Source organism: Nematolebias whitei, chromosome 19 (genome assembly GCF_014905685.2).
Source record: "Nematolebias whitei isolate Nwh7 chromosome 19, NemWhi1, whole genome shotgun sequence".
NCBI lineage: Eukaryota > Metazoa > Chordata > Actinopteri > Cyprinodontiformes > Rivulidae > Nematolebias > Nematolebias whitei.
Genome location: NC_056516.1, coordinates 17788732 through 17808293, shown reverse-complemented (window position 1 = coordinate 17808293; position 19562 = coordinate 17788732). Strand labels below are relative to the sequence as shown.

General features: G+C 40.7%; 1 protein-coding gene across 1 annotated transcript in view; it reads left to right on the top strand.

Annotated features, from left to right (window-relative positions):
• The window catches only part of LOC119426090 (thrombospondin type-1 domain-containing protein 7A), a 124860-nt gene that overhangs the window by 69615 nt on the left and 35683 nt on the right, over positions 1 to 19562 (top strand). The window contains exons 6-10 of the mRNA XM_037693650.1: positions 5684 to 5887; positions 11544 to 11738; positions 14662 to 14902; positions 15100 to 15184; positions 15650 to 15845. Of these exons, the coding sequence (XP_037549578.1) occupies positions 5684 to 5887; positions 11544 to 11738; positions 14662 to 14902; positions 15100 to 15184; positions 15650 to 15845 (921 nt within the window). The remainder of the gene's footprint in view (positions 1 to 5683; positions 5888 to 11543; positions 11739 to 14661; positions 14903 to 15099; positions 15185 to 15649; positions 15846 to 19562) is intronic.

Genomic DNA, 19562 nt, shown 5'->3' with positions numbered 1-19562 from the left:
AGTTGGCACTTTTTCGTCATCAAAGGAAGATGTTTCGGTCCTACCAGGATATGCATCCATTTTTCTCATTACCATAGCGGATGCAGGTGAGGAACCAGTGACCTGCCATCCTGAGAAGGATGTTTTTCTCAGGACGGCGATTCATCCAGCACTTAGGCTATTTCATCTGCTCCTGGGTGTTTGAGTTTAAGGACTTCTGGCTGGTTCAGAGCCAACTCTCCACCAGGACCCACATCTTCATCTACCACAACTGCTCCAAAGCCAACCTCTCTCCTCCACTGCCGTCCCACAACTGAACTGGTGTCCTATTTACCTGACACCTCAAAATATGTTCATTTCTAAGTTTTAACCAATCAGAGGGCTTCTCACAGTGGGTGTATCCAACTGCGTAATTAATGTAATTATACCTCCCCTTTCAAAGTCTCAGAAAAGATAATCACAATAACCTTTTGTTAAAGAGGGACCCCTTGTTTTACATCTCTTTCAACACAATGCAAGTTTTATTGTAGCAAAATACTGTAAAAACAGTGGGACGTCTTTGAGTCTTTGTTTGACTGAGGTTACTTCCTTCCTTACCATGACAACTTTAGTTCTTTATTGAGTAGAGTAAGGTTCATTCTTTGTTATGGAATTATCTTTGGAGACTACAGGTCCTTCTAAAAAAATTAGCATATTGTGATAAAGGTCATTATTTTCCATAATGTAATGATAAAAATGAAACTTTCATATATTTCAGATTCATTGCACACCAACTGAAATATTTCAGGTCTTTAATTGTTTTAATACTGATGATTATGGCATACAGCTCATGAAAACCCAAAATGCCTGTCCCAAAAAATTAGCATATCATGAAAAGGTTCTCTAAACAAGCTATTAACCTAACCATCTGAATCAATGACGTAACTCTAAACACCTGCAAAATATTCCTGAGGCTTTTAAAAACTCCCAGCCTTGTTCATTACTCAAAACCGCAATCATGGGTAAGACTGCTGACCTGACTGCTGTCCAGAAGGCCATCATTGACACCCTCAAGCAGGACGGTAAGACACAGAAAGAAATTGCTGAACTAATAGGCTGTTCCCAGAGTGCTGTATCAAGGCACCTCAGTGGGAAGTCTGTGGGAAGGGAAAAGTGTGGCAGAAAACGCTGCACAACGAGAAGAGGTGACCGGACCCCGAGGAGGATTGTGGAGAAGGGCCAATTCCAGACCTTGGGGGACCTGCAGAAGCAGTGGACTGAGTCTGGAGTAGAAACATCCAGAGCCACCGTGCACGGGCGTGTGCAGGAAATGGGCTACAGGTGCCGCATTACCCAGGTCAAGCCACTTTTGAACCAGAAACAGCGGCAGAAGCGCCTGACCTGGGATACAGAGAAGCAGCACTGGACTGTTGCTCATTGGTCCAAAGAACTTTTTTCGGATGAAAGCAAATTTTGCATGTCATTCGGAAATCACAGTGCCAGAGTCTGGAGGAAGACTGGGGAGAAGGAAATGCCAAAATGCTAGAAGTCCAGTATGAAGCACCCACAGTCAGTGATGGTCTGGGGTGCCATGTCAGCTGCTGGTGTTGGTCCACTGTGTTTTATCAAGGGCAGGGTCAATGCAGCTAGCTATCAGGAGATTTTGGAGCACTTCATGCTTCCATCTGCTGAAAAGCTTTATGGAGATGAAGATTTCATTTTTCAGCACGACCTGGCACCTGTTCACAGTGCCAAAACCACTGGTAAATGGTTTACTGACCATGGTATTACTGTGCTCAATTGGCCTGCCAACTCTCTGACCTGAACTCCATAGAGAACCTGTGGGATATTGTGAAGAGAAAGTTGAGAGACGCAAGACCCAACACTCTGGATGAGCTTAAGGCCGCTATCGAAGCATCATGGGCCTCCATAACACCTCAGCAGTGCCACAGGCTGATTGCCTCCATGCCACGCCGCATTGAAGCAGTCATTCCTGCAAAAGGATTCCTGACCAAGTATTGAGTGCATAACTGAACATGATTATTTGAAGGTTGGCGTTTTTTGTATTAAAAACACTTGTCTTTCATTGGTGGGAAGACATATGCTAATTTTTGGGGACAGGCATTTTGGGTTTTCATGAGCTGTATGCCATAATCATCAGTATTAAAACAATTAAAGACCTGAAATATTTCAGTTGATGTGCAATGAATCTGAAATATATGAAAATTTAATTTTTATCATTACATTATGGAAAATAATGACCTTTATCACAATATGCTAATTTTTTTAGAAGGCCCTGGAGTTGTCTTTCAGGAAAGAGGGTAATAATCATACAGTACGTCGGGTTGGTCCAGAACTGTAGATTCATCCTGACTTGGGAGATTAGCACACAGAAAGTGGGTAAAATGAAACTTCCTGTGTCAGAACAGAATGCCAGTATCTGTCTTCAGATTAACAGAAAGGGATGGGTAGGAGAGATGCAGTGTCTCTCAGAACATTCTGTCTCTAAGGCTGTTGGATGGATGCTACATGGGAATGCCTGGCAAAATAACCTGTGAAAAAGATCTTCAACTCAACACTTAACCACATCCCAGCCGAGGTGGTGAACATAGAGTTTGAGTGGGCCATTTTTCATGCTTCCATTGTCAAGACGACAGACACAAGGTATTTGGTGCTTCTCGTGGTGAAGGTCTTCAAATTTGGTGGTGGACACTCCAAGTAGGTGGGGTCGTCAAGCTGAAGAAAAAGTCCTACCAAGACTTTTTGGCCGGATAGGACTCTGGCAGCAGCTGAGTGATATTGGTGAGCCAAGTGGGCTGAGGCAAAAGCTTGTATGTGGGAGGAGTTTAGTGAGGTCTTGGACAGATACCCTCAGTTATCTTTGAGAAGATTCTGGCAACAATCAGGTGGCTGGGTTGAGGAGAATACTTTACCAACACTGTGTATAGTGAAGATGGGATAATGTTGACCTCAACCAGTGCTGTTGTTGAGTGCTGGAAGGAACTTTTCTTAGACTTTCTCAATCCCACCATAAATTATTCCATGAATGAATGTGAGTAATGGGACTTGTGGCTTGGTCAATCCATAACAAGGGCTGAGGTCGCTGAGGTAGTTATAAAGCCCCATGGTGGCAGGGCTCCAGGGGTGGATTAGATGCATCCTGATTTCCTTGAGGCTCTGGATCTTGTGGGCCTGTCTGGGTTGACACACATTTGCAACGTTGTGTGGACATTGAGGGCAGTGCCACTGGATTTGGCAGACTTGGGTAGCGGTTCCCCTCTTCAAAAAGGGGGAATGAGTGGGGGGAGTTGTCTGTACCAATCATATATTGTTTACGCCATGTCTAAATCTACATTGGTTTCTGCCATAAATGTCTGTCCATCTTGTGAGCTGGATAACTTGAGAAATATGCAATTTGCCAACTTCCATTTGTGTGTGTACCTTCACAGGCGTAAAAGGTTGCTGTGTCAAAATCCAAGATAGCTACTGTCATATACATATTTGTCACTCCCCTCCTCATTTGCTTTCTAATTTGACAGGGGTGGCATAAGATAAGTCTATGCTCTGATATATTGGGGGGGTATCTAACCAGAACCAGAAGCGTTGCTATCTTGTTAGCAAAGGCAGGCTAACTCTCCTGGTCATTTTGTTTGCAAACATTCAGCCTTTGGAAAATAAATTGTGCAAAATTTGGATGAGCAGTTTTTATGAAGCGAGCATCACAACTTTGAAACAAATAGTGAGCTGACAAAATTAAAATGTGACTTTATAACATGTGCAATCCAGGTTGCAACGTCAAGATATCCAAGATGAAAACCATTCACTGTTTGCCTCTGGTTTCTGTAGGATATCAAAGTTGGATTCAGACCTACCGGAAGTCAATGAAACTTTGATTGTTTGCGCTCTGGACAAAATGGAGAGAAAATCATAAATTTCATAGCATTGAGATGGAGTGGGTGCTAAACAGGACTTAATTTGTAAACCAGCTGATGATGGAATGCAAATAGTGGGCGGGCCGGCAAAATTTTGAATAAAGTAGATATGATTTCCAGCATTTTGATGTATTTTAATGGGTTGTTGAACATCCAAGTTTACTTACATTTGTAAACACACTGCTTCCATCAAGCATCCCCCCCTCCCCCTTTCTTGACGGAACTGTCAGTGGGATCCTGCTTACGTACCATTGCCTGGTTAGCTCGGCACTCACTCCCACCACTCTTTTAAGGGCGGATATTTTTTTTACGTAGACACGGAAATGCTGCTTGAAGAAGTAGATTGTATGTTAGTGGATGTTATGTTTAAAATGAGTGTTTATGAATTTTTTTTAGGTTTACATATCCAAGATAAGTTTTATTCATTCCAGGCAGTCATATTTGTTCGTAACTTTATTATTAGTAAGCCTGACAGTTATCGGATCCAAGCCGGATCTGACCAAACACTTACCAGAACGCACCCTGTCAAAATAAGAGAGTTCCCGGATACTATTCCAGCAGGATCCGTCTTAAATTAAGCATTGGTGCTAAATAATAAATAGATAAACCGATAAATAATCTGAATACGATGTGCACATAGACTAAAAAGAGTTTTTAGCAAAATAATATATCGTTTAGGCAAAGTCACAGTCGCAGTTGGTGAAATCTTGAAAACTCATAAAACCTAAACTATCATTAGATATAAAACTTCTACAGATTTTGAAATGCTAGTTCCGTCATGTAACGTCCACCTTATTGTGATCTGTTAAATTTTAAACTTTCTACTGGGAAGTATGACTGAGCTTTAGAGCTCCAGTGAGGGTTGGGTTTTATAACTTGATTTGCCCCAAAAAAAGAGAAAAGTTTTTTTCCTAACTTCGTCTATGTTGTACAATGTTTTCCTATTAAAAGTCAATATGCATTTTCTGATTGAGACACAAGTTTTGATATATCCTGTGTATGTTTCCCCCAAAAACTGTTAAAGGAGACGTTGATTGAAATAGGAAGAATGCAACTAAAGAATTAGCATTTCCTGTGAAAACACTGTGAATGATGGGTGCTGAACTGCTGAAAACTGTTGTAGAAGCTGAAACTGAGACATTAAAGCTATAAACAGGACACTAGTTAAAACCTTAAGTAGCAAAACAATAGCTAGAAGTTAGAAGTTGCAAAATGCTAGCTAAAATACATAAAAAGTTAGATAAAAGCTAACTGTAGCAAAAGTATAAGTTAATGTAACAAAATACTCAGTAAATGCTAAAGTATTGAACTAGTAGAAAAAAGCTCAAGGTAAAAAAAAGTCTGCATAGAAGCTAAAAGTAGCAGAAGAAAAGCTAAATGGGTTTGTTGAAAGCTGCAAGTGGCATTAGAAAAAGACAACAATAAGCAAATATCCATCCATTCATCCATTATCTTTACCCGCTTCTTCCATTTTGGGTCACGGGGGTCGCCGGTGCCCATGTCCAGCAATCACTGTGCGAGGGGCGGGGTACACCCTGGAACGGTCGCAAGTCCATCCCAGGGCCAATAAGCAAATATAATGGAGCAGAATAAAAAAAGGACAACATTTATGAATAAATTGAGATCTCAATGTTTTTTGGTGAGGATAATTTTATTAAAAAAAAGACAAAGTATAAATGTTTAAAAATAACTAAATATACCACAAATGTCTCGTTAATCCCTTGAAACAAGTGTTATAAATAAGGGTCCTGATGTTTTCATCTTATGCTGGTTTGGTGATTTGTTTTTGGCAGGTTTCAAACTGAGGAAGCGAGGGATCATCAATGAGCCCACAGACGGGACAGGGAACTGCCCTCATCTGGTGGAGGCCATACCATGTGAAGACCCCAGCTGCTACGAGTGGCTGGTGGTCCAACTGGAGGCGTGTATTCCTGATAATGACAAAGAATGTGGACCTGGAACACAAATTCCCCAAGTCCAGTGTATCAACAGTGATGGTGAGTAGACATGAAACTGTCAGTGGTCAGCCGTTCATTTTATAACTTCATTTGTGTCCTGTCTAAATTTATCCACCTCTTAATGCCATCATAATGATGTCACACCTAGAAACCACCAATAGAAATGTGGGATGTTAGGGCACTGCATAACATCACTAAAGCAAGGAACCATCCATCCATTATCTTTTACCCGCTTCTTCCATTTTGGGTCACGGGGGTCACTGGGGCCAATATCCGGCAATCACTGTGCGGGGGGCGGGATACACCTTGGACGGGTCGCAAGTCCATCACAGGGACACAAACAACAATATATATATATACATATATATATATATATATATACTTTCTATCTATCTATCTATCTATCTATCTATCTATCTATCTATCTATCTATCTATCTATCTATCTATCTATCTATCTATCTATCTATCTATCTATCTATCTATCTATCTATCTATCTATTATTTTCCTCTAATCATTGATTCTTTATATCTTCCCTAAACAAAGAAAAATGTGTGTGTGTGATGGGGTGTGGATGGGTGTGTGTGTGTTAATGAGGGCCCTGGGGAGCTCAGAAAGCAGACAGAGTTGGGGGTTGCTGATGTGTTTCCATATTAAAATAAACCGAGCCTCTATTCTTAGAAAGTTTTGTGCTCAGAAGCATCAAGACAGACTGTCCACAAACAGCCTAGTATAAAGGGTTTAGACAAAGATAAAGAGTAAATGGACTGCACATGTAGCACCTTTCTATCTTATCAAGATACTCAAAGCTCTTAACACTACAATCTGTACGTCATTTACACATTCATACAGCACTCTACTAGATCTCTACAAAGCTAATCTGAATCTGTAGAGACTAATCAGTGCTTTTAGATCACATTCATCCACAGATGGGACACACATCGGAGGCAATGAGGGGTTCAGTGTCTTGCCCAGGGACACTTCAGCATGTGACTGCTGGTGGATGCAAACCCTGAACTCTCTCATTGGAGGACGACTGCTCTAACTACTCAGCCACAACTGTCCCAAAAAGTGTTGTGCCTAAAATATGTTGGCTCTTTTATTCAAACATTGGATACGTTCTGACCACGTCAACAGATTTTCTGAGCAGACAGTGGCAGTGAGGGGGTTGAAGACACATCAGCTCTGATTTGTCTCTGAGCTGCAGAACGAGTTAGGGAGAGAGGTCGAAATGTGGAAAGGTATCTCAGTAATGTGATGAAGTGTTGACATATTGCCGTGTGACCACCGGGTTAGCAATAATAAACTGATCTTTTACCAAAAGAAGATGGAGGATGACACACAGCAACTTTGTAATTAGTTGAAAATATTAATTAAAATGAAGGGAACCTTTAAATGGAGGTAACAAGTATTTTGGAAACAATACAAAGGAGACATTATTAAACAACAATTATCAACAATTTCCGAAAGGATCAATAAATTTCTGTCTTATCTTATCTTATTACATGTCAACACAGCTAAATTACACTTATTGTTTCCACAATACTTGCTTCACTTCACACACTTCACATCTAACATTTCACATGTGTGTGGATCATGGCTCCGTCTGTGAGATATGAACATCCAGAGGCAGCATCGAGTCAAACTGGTCTTTATGGCCATGTTGTGGAACTGTTTTATAAAAGAGCCTTGTGTTGGTGACATTCGATCATCATCCATTAATCCATTATATTTATCTGCTTCGTCCTTTTCGGGTCACGGTGTCACTGGTGCCCATGTCCAGCAATCATTGTGTGAGAGGCGAGGGACACCTTGGACAGGTCGCAAGTCCATCAGAGGGACACATAGAGACAAACGAGACAACTGTTTTATTAATAGTTATCTATTCTATCCGACTATGACTCTATCACAATAAACTTTAACTCAATATACATAAAATTCAATAGGTGCTTGTTAGTATAGAATACTCTGAAAGTTTAAAGAAAATAATTTACGTGATTCTTGAAATATCTTTACAATTAAAACAAATAAAAGCCCCCCCACCACCACCACCACCAACACACACACAATTAAAATGTGAGTCCTTAAAGACCTCCACTGTGGTCAAATGTACAGCCAAATCTTTTCTAAAGCTTTTACAGCTATTTATCATTTTAGAGTCATTTTGAGGTTATTTAGCCAGAAACTCATTTTAAGAATGAACCTCTGTTAGCTAACAGTCAAGTAAGAAAATAAAACAATGTATTTGATCAAACATTTTGTATTTAGATTTTAGTCAGCTTCTTTTTAATAAATTTGAACAACTGCGTGATACATCACTTAAAGATCTGGGCGAGCGCTGGCTAACTCTAAAGCATTTATGACTTCTATTCCGCCACAATTTACAATCTGGATCTTTTTCAGCTTTCCAATGACTACATAATCAGGCAAATCATTCTTGTTTCTTGGATGAAAGAAAATATCCTGAAAGTGACCTCATCCTGGCAGTTCCATCCATCTTATGAGAGGCACTCAGCCTAAGAGGTGTGGACTCCCTGCTGGAACAGACGCATTGGTAAATTAAATTAACACAGCCTCAAAGATGTCTTGGGTTCAGTCTGCATTTTCTGCCATTAACTCTGAATGTGTGTGAGGTAATCTTATCCGGATGTGGCAGCTTGAAGTAAGGGAGATGTCAAGCTTCCATCTGCTACATTTCCACAGCCAGAGCTCCAGACAGAGATCAAGACTTTCTGATGTGTACAATGTTAAAAATACACAATTTCTATTTTACATTGATGTGTCTTTTTGAGGACATCATGGTGGAGTAGTCGGTAGAGCTGTTGCTTCTCAGCAAGCAGGTTATCACAGTTCAAATCCTGGTCTGGGGATATTTCTGGGTGGAGTTTGCATGTTCTCTCTGTGCATGTGTGGGTTTTCTCCCTGTACTCCAGTTTCCTCCCACAGACCAAAAACATGCATGTTAGGCTGAGTGGTAACTTAAATTATCTCTAGATGTGAGTGAGAGAGTGAATGGTTGTTTGTCTCTATGTGGCCCTGAGATGGACTTATGACCTGTCCATGGTGTCCCCCGCCTCTTGCACAGTGACAGCTGGACACGGGCATCAATGACCCCTGCCCCCCCAAAAAAGGAAGAAGAGGGTAAAGGTAATGGATGGATGGATGGATGGATGGAGAGATGGATGGATGGATGGATGGAAGGTCATTTTGCTTCTTATAAAATTACTGTTCATGGTTTTGTTTACAAGTCTTTGGACACTTGAATTTCAATGATTCCTTGCTGGTGGATTTAAATTGAAAACACTCACGTACTTGGAAATGGTTGAGATTAAATGGCTGACCTTTGGTCTAGAAGACAACCACTCTGACCACTAATCCACAGCTGCTCCTATCTAGACTGCTGGGAGCATCGAGCCAAAGGCATGACCACAAACAAAAGGCATGGAAGCTATCAGTGTCATCCAGATACCTAAATGTTTGCCCCAGCATATTTCAATAGGAAGTCCTTGATTAACCCTCTCAAAGTTTGATATATCTTCACTCGTCAGCACTCAGAGCTGTTCTTAGCGGGCCTGGTATTGATTTCTTGTTGTGTCCTTCTGATGGAAATTGATCTGTTCTTTCCCCAAGGGTCTGAGACATGTCATTAGATTTGCTGCTTGCCAATCCTTCAATGAGCTTTTCACACATATGGCTTTTCAGTGAAAGGATGAGTTACAATTCAATGGAATGAAGCGAGTGAGGACCGCTTCCAGATGATCAATATGGAACATTTAGCTAAAAAACCCCAACAACAATCCTTAAAGAAACAGATATACACTTAAGGTGTCTATTAAGGACAGTCAGTACAGATTGTGTTGGTTTAAACTTAATGTCAGACCCTGCAGTGACTCAGAGCTTAATTCAAAATTTATTATCTTACATTACTGTGTTAGCTTCGTTCACATTCTGAATCTCACTATCGTTAAAAATGAAGATTTTTTTGCTGTTTGGTTCTCCTGTGCATGTGCTCACCGAAGCTTTGCTGAGAAAAATAAAATATTTAAAAAAACATTTTCCAAAGTGAAAATACAGGAAAAAAAAGTTGTTTTTTTTTTTTGCTAAATGTTAAGTTGAGACTCGGAATAGAGGGGCATTTCAGAAACGATGATGAAGCCACGAGTTTTATGATACCCAGAGGAGTTGGAAACATTAGCCTCTTCATATTTCCATAAAAATTTGATAATGTGCTGAAATGTTAGTACTTGAGGGGAAACTGTTCTCAGGAATCAAAAAGCTACAATTATTTTGAGAGAATTTTTACCTTGTAGCATTTTATCTGTCTGTATATTGAGATGTGATTGACTGGACGTTCTCTGGATGCAACCTGGGTTTTTACATTAGAATGTGTGGATGGAGCAAATCAAATAACATGACATAATAATATTACCCACAAATAATAAATATATCAAATATGAACAAAGAGCAATGTGCTTGTCTAAAAAAACATACAGCAAAGTGTAGACAGAGTTTATACAAAATATAAGTCCATATAAAAGACTCCTAACGTATTTTTCAGATGATAAAGTGCAATATCAATGAACGGGTCTGTTTTCATACATAAGGTGCACCAGATTATAAGGAGAATTAAGTGAAACAAAACAGTCAGATACGTCAAACTTTATTCAACTCATTCACAATAACCACATAAAATGTGTTCTAGGTCAGTAAGCACAAACAGAACTAATACATAAGGCGTGCTGGATAATAAGGCTCACTGTCGATTTTTGCCATATAGTCAGAAAAATACGGTATATGTTTCTTGATTCATGTCACTTTTGTAAAGTGAAAGCAGATTCATTAAGACATCATGTCAAATCAGTGCGCATTGTGAAGCATAATGAAGTTTACAATACTGGTCATATATGGATATAGTACAGTATATGCCTTTGCAGAGCAAAAGATGTGCGTTAGGTAGAAAAGCACACTGATAAAGTTCAAACAAGTGAACTACTGTACATTCTGATTAAAACAGACATCTTATTTCTTCTGCTCTTTTTTAATTTTGCTATAGTCGACAGTTATGGAAGCACTTTTATTAGTTAAACACTGTTGAACAAGATGTTCTCCGACTCAGAGGACACCTTTGAATCTTTTATTCTACACATGAATGTTACTGTTGACCTCATAATACTCCGAAACATTTTGGAGCATTTAAAAATGGCTTATTTTTTGCTGTTCTTCAGTACAATTCATTCTGCAGATTAAACTGAAGTTTGGTCAGCTACAGATGTAAGTTGTGATATCCGTGGTAAAATAATCCCTATTTAAAATATATATATTCTGTCGTATGAAATCAGTGTTTACACCAAACATCTGGTCAATGAAAGTTTGTACTTTGATCCATCTGTTAAAATTAAAAAAACCTTTATCCTAGAAAAAAAAACAAAAAAACTTTTTTGACTTTATTTCTGAAAAAACACTATTTTTAACAGTTCATGTTCATTTAACAACACGTGACTTAAGCTGAACATTTTGACTTTAATTTTTTAATTAACCTTAATACTAATGGGGAGACGTCTTTCTCACGTTTTGTTGTTGTTGTTGTTGTTTTGAGTGACCCCAACATGTAGTTGTGCACTCTTGGCCTCTTAGCTGTAATTCTTGCATTAAAACATTTGATTAATAATCTAAATTTGCCTCTTTTTTAATTCAGGTGAAACTGTGGAGAAACAACTTTGCCGTGATGCCATCCTTCCAATGCCCACTGTCTGTGAGGTGCCTTGCCCAAAGGACTGTGCCCTGAGCCCCTGGACTTCCTGGTCCCTCTGCTCTCATACCTGCTCCGGGAAGAACTCAGAGGGGAGGCAGACTCGTGCGCGTGCCATTCTGGCCTATAATGCAGGAGAAGGTAGGAAATCTATGTTGTACCAGAAAACCGCAAGCATCAAGCACATTAATTAAATTAGACAGATCTACTTAGAATAATTGATGGGAACGTTTGAACTAATGAACAATTATCTGATAAGATCAATGATATTGACCCAACGGAGATATTCACGAACATCAGTAACTGCGTTCACAACCTTAGTGCTATGTGTCATCATCATTGCATGTTACATCATCATATATGTATTTTATGGGGAATCTGGGCAGTATCACTGCGGCCCAACTGAAAGTTCTGCTGTGCATTTATAAAAAACTTGTCTGAAAACCTGTCAGTGGACACTGACAAGACAAGGCCTTGTGGTCCAAGCCAATGGAGGAAGGGGAACACAGCTGCAATGCAGCGACGTCTCCATGCTCCTACATCTGGAGCATGAAATCCTATTAAAACGGTTATATTGATTTTTCTTCCATAAAAATAAATGTCATACTGCAGCCAAACAGCAAGCAGCAATAGGATGAAAATGGTGAGGTAGTAGCGATGGCTTGCATGTTCGGCAGAGAAAAACTCAGACATGTCCACCTGTAGTGGGCGCTATAAATGCAGACTTTGCAATTTCTAAACCGTAAGTCAAAACATTTAATGGATTATATCACTACACTCCCTGGATATTACTGATTCACATGATACATACATCTGTGATGGACTGGACACATGTCCAGCGTGTAACAGGCCTCTCGCACAGTGATAGTTGGATATGGGCACCGGCGACCCTCGCAACCCAAAAATAAAGAAGTGGTTAAAGATGATGGATGGATGGATGGATGGATGGATGGATGGATGGATGGATGGATGGATGGATGGATGGATGGATGGATGGTTAATATGTGATTTATTGGATATATTTCTTATTTCATCAGTTCAAACAACACCACCACTGGACACATGGGCTAGTGTCATATTTCACATTTTGTTTTTCAATATATTTTTTAAATAGTCTAAAATGATGTTCCTTTTCATCATTGTGGAATATTGAGTGTGGATCAATGAAGGGGAAATATTGAGCCATCAAACTGGAACATAAAGTACAAACTGTGAGGAGTTTAAGTTATTGGTCCTTGCTCCGTCATGCAGAACGACTGAAGAACAGGGAAAAAAAAAAAAAAACATTATGAGATTATTTTTAGCTAAATGTTTTTAAGCAGATGTTTTGTTTCTCCTGCATGTGAATGTTTGTTGTGTCTTTGTGTGCAGTAACTGCTAAAGTTGTGGCATGGGTTTCTGTCATGCAGGGTAAGAAGCTCATCCTCCAAGGCTTACTTTATTCTACAAATTACTGGCTGTGAGACAACTCTTTTGTGTTTTCTATGCTTTGTTCTAGGTCCTTCATTGCTGTCACTGATTCAGCCAGTATTTGGTATTTTCATTACTTGATGTTCTTAGAAACTTGCTGTAGTTTGTACAGTAGTCGTCAAACTCTTGGGTAGATGGTAGTAGAATATGTTTTCTATCAATCTGCTGCTTGGACAAAACTTTTTACATTTTATTAGGAAAACAAACAAGAAACCTCAAACCATTTTCTTTAATATATATGTTTAATCCTCCATACCTAAGCTGAGCCAAATAAATGTAAATGGTGTTGCAATGATCCAGTCTCTTGGGTTAAATATGACTGATAAAGCTGCCAGTCTCAATCATTCTCACCAGATGTGAGGAAACAACAGAGCAAGACAGATGTGCTGTTTTAGTAGGAAAACTGAATTCGTATTTTGCTGCTTTGACTTTTGTTTGAACATCTCTCCTCTGACTTCTGGACACCACTGTTCTGCTTTTGATTTATTTTTATGAGATTACTGGTAGTCAAAGCTTTAGAGCAGTGACATCAAACGATGGATGGGAAATAACTTATCCTTTGTTTATATGGCTTCCGGTTGCAGCCATTTACTACCAGTACTTATTGACTGTTTTGTATTTAGGACCCAGACGACTGATGAGCGACACACGTGTTAATTAATATGGGCCAACAGGATATTTTCTTGAATGATAACGTTGAGCAAAAATATCACAGTTTCATGACATGATTATAATGAAGAAAAACAATAAACACAATTTTTGTGCTTTTATTTAATCATAAAAGTGCAAAAACTATTACTGCTGCTGCTTAAATAATATCATATTTTGCTTGACAGTCCCTGTATTTCCATCAGTATGTCAGCTTTTCCCTGTACTCAGGACAAATTTAAACCAATTTGTGATCATCTTTTTTAAATATAAATTTTATTTTCAATGAAATTGAAGAAAACAAGCCTATTTTTGTTTAATCGTGTGTGTGGAGATTAGTTTTTAATTTAACTTTAGAAAGTCTGAAGACATTATGAACATATAATTCACCATGAGCTTAATTTTTATCGACAGGCAGTTTACCTCAATATTTTCTGCTCACGTTGGGAGTTGAAGTTTTCCATTTGACTGACAGTTTTGGGATTGAGTGTTTCACTTTTACAGAAGAAAACATTTTTGGAACAAAGTCAAGTGCCCCATCGCTGCCATGCTTAACTTAATGACAGATGGAAGCAAACGTTCTGGTAACAGAAACAACAACAACGTATTACTAAATATTCACATTTTCTTTAAATTACATTTGATTTTTTTTTTTTACCTTCCTGTTTAGACAGAAGAGCAGAGCAGTCATGAAGAATATGAAGTCAGTAGCACATTTAGATGCAGTAGTTTTAAAACCAAGTTTAAATGTGGTTGATGGTTATGTTAAGAACAAGACTTGTATGAATCAAAATGTTTATAGTAAAACACAACAAATATGAAGTGTTGTTTTAAACTTTGATCTCATATCTTTAACACCCTTATATGAAGCTCTCATGCCAGATCCGAGTCTAGATGTTTGTCAGTACTTCACTCACATCACTCACACTTTTCTTCTGTTCCTCAGGAGGAGTCCAGTGTCCCAACATCAGCACCCTGCAAGAAGTCAGGAGCTGCAATGAGCACCCTTGCACTGTGTACCACTGGCAAACTGGTCCTTGGGGCCAATGCATCGAGGATTCCTCCATCCCATCCAGCAACACATCTGTAGGCCGAATACGTGGCCATGATGTATCATGTTCAGTGGGAATGCAGACTCGCAAAGTCATCTGTGTCCGTGTCAATGTGGGCCAGGTTCCTCCCAAAAAGTAAGCTTTCTCATAATTCCATGACATGTACATCAAATGTGGAATAAATGTTATACATAATTGAGACCTTTGGATGCACAATGTACCTAATAATTCTGTTCACCTCCATTACACCATTATACACAACTCAAGTGGGAAGAGGGGGAAATGAAAGGATAGAGGGCACCTGCACCCCAAAAGTTTGGGCGACCTTTTAGAATGAAGCACGAGATCAGGTGGGCGGCTAGGAGACTATCCAGCACGGGGCAACAGTTCAGGCAGATGGCCAGGAGACAGTCCGGAGCAAGTCAAAAGTTTAGGCTGAGACCACAGAGAGTCACTCAGATACTACCGGAGACACTACAGGGGCAGACGAAGAGACCACTGGAGATGCTGTGACGGCAGAATAAGAGATCACTGGAAGTGCTGCTGCTGCAGGTGACCCAGGAAGAAGAGCCGCAGATGGAGATGAGTCTGATTAGTGATGGAACCAGAAGAACTGCAGGTAGAACTGGCAGTTCTACAGCAGGTGAAAGGACCAGCAGCTCTACAGCAGGCAAAGAGAGCGCAGTAGCTACCCCACTACAGTGGGCATAGTTACCACAGGGACTACAGTGAGTGTAGCTACCACAGGGACTACAGTGAGCGTAGCTACCACAGGGACTATAGTGAGCATAGCTACCACAGGGACTACAGTGAGCGTAGCTACCACAGGGACTGCAGTGGGTGTAGATACCATAGGGACTGGAGAGGGTGTGGAACCCTCAGTATATGTGGAACCCTCTGGAGATGTGGGACCCTCTTGGGATGTGGGAACCTTGGGAGACTCGGGAACCACAGGAGATTCGAGAACCACTGAAGGCTCTGGACCCACAGGAGACTCTGGACCCAAAGGAGACTCTTGCCCCACAGGATATTCTGGATCCACAGGAGACTCTGGACCCATGGGAGATGAAGAAGAAGAGTGAGAGGCATCCTCCTGGACTAGAGCTGTGATTTTCGGCCCTGGTCCCCAGCCCAACCCGACCCAAAATTTGGACCAGGTCGGGCCAAAATTATGTGCTTGATGGGCAGGCCAGGTTGGTCTCTGGCTTTCGATGTGGTTTTATAAATTATACAGCACAAAGAAAACCAAATAAGAATGCACAAAATAAAATTGTGTTAATCTATTTGTTGAAGAGGAGGCAGTAAGTTTATATGTTGAGGATGAGAAAGAACTAAAATAGAGTGCAGCAATTAATCAGACTATGAAAAGAGAGTAGCGCTGGCACATTGTGCAACAATTGTGCAGCAATTGTGCATGTGGCCCCACCAACCCTCCTTTTGTCACACATCTGAGGATTTGCAATTGACCCACAACAAGCGACATAATGGAACTGGAAAGTATTAAACAAAAGCTAAAAGTGGACATGCTGGCGGCAGCGCAGGATGCCCTGGTGGTAGTGCAGAACACACTGGCAGTGGCACAGGATACACTGACGGCGACACAGGACATGCTGGCGGTGCACAGGACCAGAACTGGGTCCACTGTTTGCTCTTCCTATGACGGCCAGCTGGAATTGAGGGTGGAACCAAAGGGGGAGCCGATCCCTCCGGTGATGGACAGAGGGTTCTGGTGTCTATGGTTGACTGGCTAAAAACGCACAGCACGCGTCACTCCTCCAGTGTCTCATCAAGTAGCTGCAGCATCCCTGGGGAATCTACCAGTCCTGGAAGCCAAGGGAACTTGACCAAAAATTCCTCCGTTGTGACCCATCTTGCCCACAGGTTGTTGGAGGTGACCACAGTGTCAGTGAATCTCCGTGTTACCTTGCGCAGCCGCTATTCATCTTCCAGGGCGAGGTCCACAAGGAACGGGCAGCCTGCTGGGTTCAGTGTTGGTCTGGGCATTCTGTCAGAAGCTGGTGGTGGATTGAACCCAAAGTGCAGACTGACGCTCGGGAAACTCTAGGGTAAAATATTATTTATTAAGGAAAACAAAAGAGACTGACGAGAAAGCAAAACTTACTGGGAACATGGAGGGAGACAGAACATGATGCTTGGAACAGGATTAATGCCCAGACAACGAGGGAACACAGAGACATAGAATATAAAGGGACACAAACAATGAAAAATTTACAAACACCTGTGAGTGGACAATGACGGACAAGTGCAGGAGGAGTTGACAACAGTCAAGTCAAGTCAAGTCATATTTATTTATAGAGCACAATTTAAAACAGATAGACTGTTATCAAAGTGCAAACAGGAGGGAGAGCAGAAAAACAAAAGTAGTCACAGGACACAAAACAGATAAATCCTCACAGTTATGAGCATGAAAGGAGAAGAGTTGTGGGCTTTGTTTGCATCTTGCACATTGTGTCATTTGGTTTGAGGGTTGTGGTGTTTGCTGATGGGCTGATGAGCTACTTGCCAGCTGTTTTAAGCATATGGTTGTTTGTCCTTCGCTGGGGGCATCTTCAGGGTGCATGAATTATGTTTATTTATTCAACACAACAGTGGCATCATTCTGGTAGTATTATTCAGGAAAGCCGTACCATCCCCCATGCTGAGTATGGAAACTAATGTTGCTATTTATTCCTGTGCTTGGTCCAAAATCTATAGTTACATGCTGAGCACTCAGTTTGTTGCCTTGGGACACACTTCCATATAAATAGAAATGTTGAAATCTCCTTTTTACTTGACGCTTTAACTGTTGCCGGCACAAAACAATGGGAGAAATTAGAAAACTACATCACAATTCCTAAAAATAATAATGATCGAAATCAACATCCTGTGAAAACTAAAGATTTTGTGACTTTGGATGATATTTAAATGAAGACATCTCAGGTTTTTGGAAAAGCAAGTAAAGCCGTTTGTATTCTTAATGGAAAAAAAATCATTTTGAAAGTGGGTTTATGTGTGAAGGTTTTAAAAAACTTTTTATCGGACCTAGCTAGTTTTTTGAACGCCCTAAATTAATAGAAAAGGGGTGTATGTGCAACAAGACTGATGAGCTGAGGACTAATTTAAACACAACCAAGACCAAAGTGAACTGCTGTTGAATTTCCCTGTGGTTCACTTTAACGTTATTGTGCAAATCTTTATGTTGTTTTCAATGTTGCACATTCACATGAAATTTTGTGGTCATTTTTAGGAGTGAATGATAAAAGAAGGAGCGACATGTGGCACTTCCATTGGTTCAACAGGAAATTAACATTTCTACGTCACTGCAAATTATAAAATAAAACAAACAAACAAAAAACTACAATGTATTGTAATTCTGTCAGTAGTGTAAAGGTTTAAACAGTATCTTTTTCTGCTCAACATCACAGCTTTCTTCTTCTTTCGGTTGCTCCCTTCTTCAGGGATCTTCACAGCGAACTAACTCACACAAAGTCTTGGAAATTATTTTTACACCGGATATCCTTCCTGATGCAACCACAGACCACCGAGCTACCACAGCCCTCTGTGTGGAGCAAAGAGCTGCCATCTAGGGTGCTCAGGGCCCAGAGTGGGCTAAATGAGGGTGTAGGCAGGTGTGGGTGCTTCACCTTTCCCACCCACATTTTTGATGTTGTTGGTTCAGGGGATCAAACCGGTGACCTTCCGATCACAGGCCCACCTTCTCTAACCTCTTCACCACTCCTACCCCCAATACAGCCTGAGCAGAGATATTCTCAAAATGGATAATGAATTCTTAAAACAACCTTATATAAGTCACATTGTAAAGTTTGCAGATGATACAGCGGTGGTGGGATGCATCACAAACAATGATGAGTCCAGCTACAGGCAAGAGGTGGAACACCTGGAGAGCTGGTGCAAAGAGAATAACCTTCACATCAATGTGAAGAAGACAAAAGAGATGATTGTGGACTTCAGAAGGAACAAAAACACCTACACCCCCCTGAACATAAGAGGATCTGCGGTGGAAGTGGTCTCCAGCTACAAGTACTTGGGTGTACACATGAATGACAACCTCAGCTGGAGCAACAACACCACCAGCCTGATCAAGAAAGCTCATCAGAGACTCTACTTCCTCAGACGGCTGAGGCGAGCTGGTCTGGGAAGCTCAGTCCTCACCTCCTTCTACAGGTGTGCAGTGGAGAGCATCCTGTGCTCGAGCATCAACGTGTGGCATGGAGGCTGCACAGCTGCAGAAAGAAAAGCTTTGCAGAGAGTGGTGAAGGCTGCACAGAAATCTGTTGGAATCAGCCTCCCCACCATCACAGACATCTACACCTCCAGATACAGGAAGAGGGCCACCTGCATCATGAAGGACCCCACTCACCCAGCACACACACTTTTTGCCCCACTCCCCTCAGGAAGGAGGTTAAGGAGCATTAAGTGTAGAACCAGTAGACTGAGGAACAGCTTCTACCCTGAGGCTGTTAGACTCATGAATCTCTAACTAGAATAATCACTGTGAAAAACCATATCATGTTGCTGCTGATCTGTTTCATGTTGCTGCTGATCTGTTTCAATGTTGATGTGTTCATGCGTGCACATTTGCTCACAGACTCATGTTCATGTTTGTGCTGATGTTCAATGTTTTATGTTATGAGTGCTTAGTGTATATTTAGTTGATGTTTTTCTTAGTTCATATCTTAGATGTTATTACTGTTTTTCTTATACATTTTATTGTTGGACGTAACTGGGACCCTGTGTACATAATTTCGCTCCACCACATGTACTACATGAGGTG